Source organism: Mesitornis unicolor, unplaced genomic scaffold (assembly GCF_000695765.1).
Source record: "Mesitornis unicolor isolate BGI_N332 unplaced genomic scaffold, ASM69576v1 scaffold42654, whole genome shotgun sequence".
Taxonomy (NCBI): Eukaryota; Metazoa; Chordata; class Aves; order Mesitornithiformes; family Mesitornithidae; genus Mesitornis; species Mesitornis unicolor.
The window spans coordinates 1-10,293 of NW_010182917.1; the positions used below are offsets into that span (position 1 = coordinate 1).

General features: G+C 39.9%; 1 protein-coding gene across 1 annotated transcript in view; it reads right to left on the reverse strand.

Moving 5' to 3' along the window:
• Positions 1 to 274: 274 nt before the first annotated feature.
• Positions 275 to 10,293, reverse strand: part of IL10RB (interleukin 10 receptor, beta) — an 11,758-nt gene continuing 1,739 nt past the window's right edge. The window contains exons 4-8 of the mRNA XM_010183944.1: positions 9,030 to 9,199; positions 6,710 to 6,870; positions 4,454 to 4,604; positions 2,809 to 2,966; positions 275 to 487 (exon numbers count right to left, since the gene is read on the reverse strand). Coding sequence (XP_010182246.1) covers positions 275 to 487; positions 2,809 to 2,966; positions 4,454 to 4,604; positions 6,710 to 6,870; positions 9,030 to 9,199 — 853 coding nt within the window. The remainder of the gene's footprint in view (positions 488 to 2,808; positions 2,967 to 4,453; positions 4,605 to 6,709; positions 6,871 to 9,029; positions 9,200 to 10,293) is intronic.

Sequence of the window (10,293 nt, forward strand, 5' to 3'; positions counted from 1 at the left end):
ATTTGCTTTTTAAATTAATTACATAATACAGTCCTAGGTATTGCTACAATTTAACAGTGAGCCACTACAAATAGTGGCAAAAATTATGTATCATTTAATTAGTCATTTATAGTCAAGTATCTTGTACTTCAGAAAAATAACATGATTCTGTCAAAAGTCTCTGTGCATATCTTTGTATGTGAATTTTCACTGTCTTAAGAATGCTGCAATAAGAAGATGAACTTGACAGCCCATTTGCTTTTCTTTTGGTCCGAGTGAAGCATGAGGAGTGCATTTAGGCCTTTGCTGAAGCTGGTGCTATTTGTGAATCAGAACCTTCTTGTTCAGAGTCCTGGAGGTGCTCTGTTGTCTTGCTGGCCTCATCCCCATTCTCATCACAGTGACTTTTGGATTCCTCCGAAATGACAGTTAGCTTGTCGTAGAAAAGATGCTCTTCTTGTGGGAGTGGAGAAAAAAACTGTGAACCACTGGGAGGCTTGCTCAAAAACTGTGAAGGAAAGAGGAAATGAGAATTAGGCTGCACCAGCCATACCATCCTGTTTGCTTAGATTTTATATGTTTTATATTGTTTTCCACACGTCAGCTGGCTTTCTCAATCCTTGGAAGTCCCAGAGGGGTGACAATGTAATAATCTCTCTGTTCTTTTTAGTATTCTGTGCGAGGCTTGGAAGCAAGTCAAAAGTGCCTTTATTTGCAAGAAGACACTCCAGGGGTTAGTGATGTCTTTGGAATATAAACTGTCTTAAATAAAAATAAAATACCTAGGTTTTGTTTGGAAACAAAAACTAAACACAGTGATTGACTGTAGGTGAAGGAGTTCACAGAGAGATCTGTCAAATAGCTCCAAGAGATGTGAATTGTTCCTGCCATCTGAGAGAGCTGTCTGCTCAGACATCAAATAGCGATGCTTTAAATGTCAACATAAGGGGGGTTGGACTAGATGATCTTTCCAGGTCCCTTCCAACTCCTAACATTCTGTGATAAACCATAACCATTTAGTCAAGTAACGGAGAGGGAGGGAGATTTGCAGGGCTATGCAGTTCAGTGAGAAAGATGACTTAATTTTAGTACCAAAATATCACAACTTCCTCCCACTCCCTGTTCTATTGATAAGATGGAGCCGGCCTCAAGAATCAACATGGACTTGGCAGGATGTCATGACTGCATTTTGAATGTCAACACAAGAACAGCACACCTACTCAACACAGTAATAACATCTTAATCCCTTGTTTTGGTAGCTGAAGTGGCAGTTCATGTTATTGGTAGCGGCTGGAGGAGTACAACTGCACTTTGTTCTTGTGACCTGACCCCTGTCTATTACCTTTGCTTTTAGTGCATTTTACGTAAGAAACAAGCTGCTCTATCAGGAGTCCTGTTCACTGTAATTACAAAAATAAATGCTAATATTATTACTAGCAAACTGATTTGAAATGTTCTGTCAGTGACCTGCAATCTCAAATGTTCATGCAGTGAAGCCACTGCCTTTGATAAATGTAATTTTAGGTAAGCACGACTGACCTTCAATTACTGTGATTAACCACCATAACCCACTAGAACAAACCAAAAATTCTCTCTTTCTTGTGAGAAACCTGGGTGCAAAATGAAATCTGACCACATCCTGTACTGATCAGAGCAATGCTACCTTCCCAGCAGCTGAGCTCCACGTTCACCGAACTACTGTGTGCTGAGCGTGGGCTCAACCTAAAGCACAAGACAACTGCTAAGTCAGCTGCAAAGGCTCTGTCTCCTGAGCTCCAAATAAGCCAAAAAGAAAGACCCAAGATAAACTGCAGGAAGCTTAGAAGAGTACAGGTAGGTAACTTCAGCGTATGTAACACTCTGTATAGCCTTGTTTCTTGGAGGAGATTCTGATACGGCCTTTTTAAGTTGCAATACAGGTAACAGTGTCAGTGGTTTTCCCCAACAGTAATGGCTAACATCCATTGCTCTCATTTCATCCTGAATTTTCAGATTTCACTGCATTCTTTACTTTAGTTAAAACTCAGTATTATATTTGCAAAAGAACTTTGCTTCAGGAGAACAAATGTGGAATTTTAAGTCTAAAATGAGATAGTGGAGACAGATAGCTCAGTTGTTCGCTATCTAAGAAGAGGAACTGAAGGTTAACACCTGTTATTCTTTCACTTTAAAATGAAAGAAAACATCCTGTTTCTAAGCTATATAAAGCTTCATATTACGAATTAGGCAGTTGCTTTAGGATTAAAAGTCTATACCAAGTTTTTAAGGTGTTCAGCTTTTAAATATTTTGGACCACTCTGTGCAGAACAATTCAGAATGACAGTATTTTAGGGTTTACAGTACATCAGTATACTTCAAAAGGAAGTCTAATTTCACTGCTTCTTACTTACGTCTGTGCAGTGCCACAGAACATGATGAAAAAAACTAAGGTAACATTCATGCAAAATTTATGACTCTTATGGCCAGAAATTAAATATTAAATGAATTAACTTCCACTACCTTTCTCACACTGAAAAGTACCTTCCTTTTTCAGCTTTTTCCAAAGTTCACAACTTCATCATTTATGCTTATTTGAATGGCTTTTTGCGACTGGCAGAAGGGAGAGTTTTACCACGCACGACGACTATGTAACAACACATAACCAGCATTGCTGCTTATAGTCTAAAACTCCCTCAGAACAGTCTGCATTTCACAGATGGCTAACAATCAGGTGCAAATTAAAGAAGGCAAAATAAGAGAAGCTCTAAAAGTTTTGGCACAGAGAGCCTTTGAAAGGCTGGTGGCTCTGCTGAAAATGCTGACTTTCATATTCTTAGGTAGAAAACAAACCTCTTTCAAGTGTTGCGGGAAAATATATGAAGGGTAGAAAACGTGTCTGGTGAGTCGATATAGATACAAAAAGGAAAAGAAACAAACAGGAACAGATATTACAACGACCAACATTGATCCTATAAGAGTGGTCACAATTATCCACAAGGGAGTTACACCTGCAAGAGACAAGAAAAAAAATTAACTGTGATTATTAATTTCTGAATATATTGTTTTAGCATTATCACTTGTATAATCTCTATGGATTTTTTTTTAAACCATTACAAAATTGTAACTGCAGGCGTAAGTTTTTGTTTCCAGATGCAAAATACCTCTTAGCTCTTAAATTTTTAGTCTGAACAGGCTGAGGAAGTTCTCAATAAAGTAAGCTTACAAGCCATCATATTTAGACATTTACAGTTACACACACTGGTGATTCTACATGCAATCCTAGGGACATGACTGAAGGAAAAAAGACCAACAGAAGCATCCACAAAGTGATATAATGTAAAAAGCTACTGTACACAGTTTGGTCTTTCAGTAGCGTAGGAGTTGACACACTACCAGAGTACAGGCTTCCACTTTTCTCTTTAAGAAATCTGTAGAAATGGCAGCAAAGTAAAGACAGCAGAGGCCAAAAGTCTGTACAATTCTAAACTCCTCAGCCTTTTAAAAAAATATGTCACGCACAGTGATTTCACAGCAGGCAACGGGAACAAAGAGGTATCCATGCATCACAGCCTAAGTGTTTTAAACCAACTTATGCTTGCTAAGCACTGTTCTAGCCATGAAGTAACAAGCAACATCACCACCAAAACCCACCTGCAATTCAACTGCAGTGCATGCAGATAATATATATGGGAAAAATATATGAGGAAAACCAAATGGTTTGCAGAGTGGCTTCTCCGGGCTTCTCCCAAATGGCTTCCTCAACAACTTGTGTCTCAAATTTTTCGTAAGTTATCTGAGGGTGTAAGTTACTTGAAATACCCATTATGCCTGTGAAAAAGACAGTATCTAGGACTTTATCCTTTCTTTTAATGAAGGACATGAAGCCCCCTGCTAATACGACAGGGTCAGACCACACAGTGGGTTTTGCTGGACGCCACAGACAGCAGCTAAGGTGGCATGGCTAGAAAGGTACTTAACTGCCTTCAAAATAAAAAGAAAAGCATAGAGACAACATAATTGTTGATATTATTGATCACTAACTGCTGTGTGTTACAGAGAAAGAGTATAATGCCCTAGCCTCATGACAGACACTGGCAATATTGCCACAGATGAAGCAGACTGCAACACCTGTATCTCAGTTACAGATACACACAGCAAAGGCTTTCACAAGATAATGAATACAGCTAATGGTGCAAGAAATTCAGGCACACAGTGTGATCAGTGATGAGCCTATGCTCCACTTAACTCTGATTTTCAGGCCTCTGCAGCAAAGTAAAGCATCACACCATCCGTGCTATATTGCTTGTAGTTTTCACTTAGTTTTCAACTCCTGCATTCCAAAGGTGCACAGGTATTAACTACCAAACAATACTGAAGTAACAAACACATCCCTTTTTGGAAGGTTTATGCATTACACTGGTTTTCATTTTGAATGGCTTTGCACATTTCCTAGTTCCCTGCAGCGTGTGTTCCCTCGTGGTGCAGCAGGTATTACCGTTGTGGGTTGTCTGCTCACAAAGCTCTTCGCTCAGTTCCCCAGTCTTGTTCCACTCGGGGATAACTGCTTGCACTTGAATACAATAGGTTGTCCATGGCTCCAACTGAGACAGTATTTCAGAGTTATGTTTAGTATCTACGTGAGCTACCTAATAACAGAGAAGAATACAAAGAATTTGAAAAGCATGAGTGCAGTGAGCGAACTAGCTAAGTAATTGAAGTTACAGGTAGTAGGACAAATCCCAGCAGCTAAAGCTGCAATATGAATAAGGCTTTTAAAGACAGAATGAAATGCCCTGCTTATGTCACAACTGGTAACTCTACATTGATTTCAGCTGTAATCAGAGTGTGAGACCACTCACACCATTGACTTTCTGGCTGCTTCTAACAGCATTAATGAAGTTTTAGGCTACAGAGATGTGATAAATCAGATCTGCCTGCAGAGACAAACAAATGTGTAACCAAATGAGATCAACTGAGAGTGCTGTCGCAGGCAAACATAATTTAATTTGAGATGGAGCAAGTAGGATGGATGATCTAGACAAAAGAAAGAAAAAGGCTTGTGGAAGCTATTAGGTGACTGAGAGCAGATGCAACTTGCTGTTGAGACAATGACTGGTTAAGTCTGTAATTCTATGGTCCCTGCGGAGTACAGGAATCCCTACAACATGCCCCATTGCATAGTAAGAGATTCTTTCTCAGGAGTGAGAAGACTGTAGCTAGGTTTCAACATTTTAAGCAAGCATATACTTCAAGAAACAACCTATGAATTTACACAGTCTATACCTTTTGCTTCTTTGATCTCTATGGAAATTAATAGAATCATAGAATCATTTAGGTTGGAAAACACCTTTAAGATCACCAAGTCCAACCATAAACCAAACACTGCCAACTTCACCACTAAACCATGTCTCTAAGCATCTCATCTACCCATCTTTTAAACACCTCCAGTGATGGTGACTCCACCACTTCCCTGGGCAGCCCATTCCAGTTCTTGATAGCCAGTGAAGAAATATTTCCTAATACCCAATATTTCCTAAACTTTCCCTGGTGCAACTTGAGGCTACTTCCTTCTGTCCTATTACTTGTTATCTAGGAGAAGAGGTTGAGCCTCACCTCACTACAACCTCCTTTCAGGTAGTTGTAAATGGCGATAAGGTCTCCCCTCAGCCTCCTTTTCTCCAGACTAAACAACCCCAGTTCCCTCATTGCTCCTCACATGGCTTGCACTCCAGAGCCCTCACCAGCTTCATTGCCCTTCTCTGGACACGCTCCAGTGCCTCAGTGTCCTTTTCGTAGTGAGGGGCCCAAAACTGAACACAGTATTCAAGGTGCGGCCTCACCAGTGCTGAGTACAGGGAGACAATCACTTCCCTGGTCCTGCTGGCTACACTATTTCTGATACAAATACCTTAATTTCTTGTAGTTTGGGAATTGAAAACCAGTCTGTTTTTTGGGAAATTATGATCTCTCATTTTCTGGAATTGAATGCCAAAGAATTTTGCAGGTTAACAAATACAAACCAGAATTGCATGTAGTGGAGCTGTATTATATGAAGATTGTACTGATGTACAAAGCACTAATTACACTGTGACTGATATCTTCCGGTAAAGGGCTTCTTTTTTTTCCTGTAATAGAGCTCATAACCCTATAATTAATATATTATTTATGACCTTTCTCCATGCATTTTGTATGGAGAAGTCTTTTGAGTTGAGTAACACATCTGTCTGTGGATGAGGCTGTCCACGAGAAGAAGAAAGTAAATTACAACTGGTAGAGATTGAAGAGGTGAAGGTGACTACCTACCACCAGCCACGGTGGTATTCAAAGCCTGGAGTCCCATGAAGAGCACAAATACTTGAACGACATGAGATTTGAATTTAATTCAGCTTATTGCCATGACCACAGATACAGCTGGAGTTACAGCTTCTAAGTGTGTGAAATGCAGAGATCTGGTGGGACAGACTGCATCCCAAATAAATCACCGCTAAACTGAGGGAATAAACTCTCATAACGTAGCAGTTATTTCTAATTATGGAAAGAGCAAATGATACCCAGGATACTCTTTAACTATACAGCTATCTGCCATTTGCTCTGAATAGCAGTAGTGACTAGATTTTATTACACTGTAATTAGTAGAGATACATTTTTACATCCATACAGTTAGCTTTCAGACCTTCGTCAGCACTGTATTTTACCAAGAAAAGCGTGTATCAAAGTCACGGAGTCACAACACGTGGGAAGCAGAAGTTACCTCTGTATCGCTGCCTTTTTTCCAGTACAGTATCCTGTAATTCCATGAGCCATAATAATGCTTTAGAGGCCACTTCTCGTGCTCAGCAACAGGGCCTACGAAATCCACGTGCAGCGACCCGGACTCTGACTTCACTTTTACATCGGGTGGCCCAATGACTGCTATATATTGGAATGGTGGAGAAGAAGAAAAAGTGGAATTCAGTTCCACGTCATTTTCAGTTCAACATTTTTACAGAACCTACGACAATTCACGCTTTAAATAATTTAATCTATTAGAAGACAGTAATTGCCTTTCATGGGTCAGGCATAAACAAATCATTTCCGTATAGAACTGGTCTTGAAAGGGATTTATTTTTGTGGTTAAATAACGGATATTTTTGCAGACTAATTTTCCAATGCACTAAATTGACTCAGTTCTCTTTTGCCAGCTGTGGTGATTCCTGGGAGAGAAAGGACTATTTCTACAGGTTATTACTCGCTTCTCTTTCTGGGCCAAGCTGTTGCAACATCTGTCTTTCCTGAGGAGACCCTCTCTAGTGAAGTGTTTTAACGTTTCTTTCATTGTGATCACTTGGAAAAACTGACACACTTGAATTATTTCTGCATGTCTTAAGGATTGAGCTCCTTAGACTGAATATTAATTATATTCTCAGATTTTGAAAATGGCTTGTCCTTATTATGTTTTGGTGCCACTACCTAAATTAACTCATGAGTAGCTTAGTTATCAACTACATTGTGTCTGCAATGAGCTCTCCATTAGTGTCTCCTGTCATTCCGACAGACAACTCTGCCTTGCTACAGTCAAGCTACCAAGTGTCTAAGAAAGGAAGAGCTCAATATGCAACCAATTTTGCATTCCTCTAGAAATATGTGTTTCTTCAATTAAAAATACAAAAAAAATCGACTTGCTGGACCATGTAATGCTCATGAACATGTTACACTTGTGAAAAAATAACATGAGGAGGGTCTTGGTTACTCTGGTTTTCTTAGGCTATTCCTATGACACAGCGTGGAATTTCTTACAAAAACGCTAGCAGAAATAATAACACAGAAAGGAAAATCAGATATTTTTATCATGATGCCCTGTTCAGATCAGCTAGGATAACATTAAAAATCCTCATGACCTCCTCAGAGATTTGGCCAGTTGGCCAATACTCCCAGGTCTTTCTTTCCAGGTAGTTTTATAACCAGATTTTCTCAGTTCAGGAATAATCTGCCGTTTCAAAGCCAAGCCTGCTCTGAAGGCCCCATGCTCTTTCAGGTATATGTCAAACTACAACTCCGTTCATGATTTACATGTTTGCTCTCTGCTCTGAAAATCCATTCATACTTTCTGCATTACATTTTCTTTTGGCTGTAATTTTTCTTGCAATGGTGTATTTTTTTTTTCTGTGCTGTGTTTCAGTGCTTCTGTTCTAGGCAGATTTAATTACATCAATATTATGCTTTTGGAGAGAGATAACCAATAAAGCATTCTGAAAAACAAGGCTGCAAACTGTAAAATGGCTCTCTGACATCCACGGAACAGAATGATGTAATCAAAGCAAATGAAGGCAGAACAAGAAAGAAAAGGATTTTAAAAAAGTTTTTCTTAAAGATGAAGTGTAACAGAAGTCTCCTGCACGGTTCTGTATTAACAGCTGTGAGGACAAAAAAGCCTTGGGTAACATTAACTACATAAATAATTTCATTTTTGCTTAAGAGTGGCATAAGAATGTACAAAATAAAGGTCGCTCATTGGTAAAAACCACTTCCTCATTCCCCGGTGACAGCAACACGATTAACAGCTCTGCTGCGCACCTTAATGCAGGACAGTGTCCAAATCATCTTGCACAAAAGGCTGTAAAGCTTCACTGAGAGAAGGGCAATACGCTGCAATGAAGACTTCTTGACTAAAAATTAATCTTTCACTGTGATTTTTTTTTAATTAAGGAAAAAAAAGCTTTTTGCCTGACATAGCAATGAAGAAGAAAGTAACTGAACTTATTTAGATATATACAAAGCCTGAATCCTTGAAGAAAAGCTCTCCCTGGCTGAAAAAATATAAACAAAGCCTTACTTTAAGGGAAAAATATACATTATTTCAAACCTTCTCAAAAGAAGTTTCAATTGCTGCCATAAAGCGAACCTACTGTGCAACTCTGAAGTTGAACTTCTGCCTTCAAAAAATGGAAGTGTTATAAGTAAGATTTAATAGTACAATGTAATTAAATTCAAAAATTATCTGCACGCTACAGCTTTTCTTATGGAGCCAAACTGTAAAGGTGCAGACAATAGCAGACAATATCTTTTTTGTGGAAGATTAGAAAAAGGCTTACTGTCATCCATTGGCTTAAATCTGATGGTTGCCCAGTGCGAGTGGTTGTTTCCTGACTCCGCTCTGACCCGTAAAATGTAGTCTCCATATGCAGACAGAGAAGAGACATCACACTCTGTGAGTCTCAAGTTTGTGCTCACATTTTCATACGTCTTTCCAGGGAAATAGATGCTGTACGGAAGAGAAGCAAAACGTATGAGATGGCTAAATTATAACTGACTAAATGTCTTTCCTCTCAATTAACTGGAAAAGTGGTTGATAAAACCAGTTATGACTCATGAACAAGAAAAATTAAATCAAGCATATAATAAACATCATTACTAGTGTGTACACAGACATTAAGCATTTTATATACACCTACAAATCTGCAATAAAGTTAGAGATTAAAATTATCACTCAGCAAATACATGCCCTTTTCTTGACAGTGGCTACAAAACTTGATTCGACAGCAGTTACCAGATAAGTCTGCAAACATCAGGCCAATATCGGTATGCGTGGCTTTGCTGTCTAACTCAGACTTCGTTCAGAACTGTCTTTAAGATATGCATATAAAAAAAAGCCAGAGAAAATAAAGCCAGACTCTTGACTGGAAATAGTATAATAAATGTTATTCTTTCTGTTTCGCATTAAAAGCCCACCTGGGAAAGTAGAGATCAACAGGTAACTGCTACCAGAACTCAGAAAAATCTTCTTTCAACTTAAGATGGCCCGTACCCTCGGTTCGGGGATTTCTCCTCAGCAGGCACTGCCCGTGGGTGCCATCATCTCTCGTGAGACCCGACCTGGAGTACTGCATCCAGTTCTGGTGCCCCCAATATAAGGAGGTCATTGAGCTGCTGGAGCAGGTCCAGAGGAGGCCCACAAAGATGATCAGAGGGCTGGAGCACCTCCCCTACGAGGACAGGCTGAGAGAGTCGGGGCTGTTCAGCCTGGAGAAGAGAAGGCTCCGAGGGGACCTTATTGTGGTCCTCCAGTTCCTGAAGGGGGCCTACAGGAAAGCTGGGGAGGGACTTTTTACAAGGGCAGGTAGTGATAGAATGAGGGGGAATGGCTTTAAACTGGAAGGGGGAAAATTTAGACTAGATATTAGGAAGAAATTCTTCACTGTGAGGGTGGTGAGACACTGGCACAGGTTGCCCAGGGAAGGTGTGGATGCCCCCTCCCTGGAATAGTCCAAGGCCAGGTTGGACAGGGCTTTGAGCAACCTGGTCTGGTGGGAGGTGTCTCTGTCCATGGCAGGGGGGTGGACTGGGTGAATTTTAAGG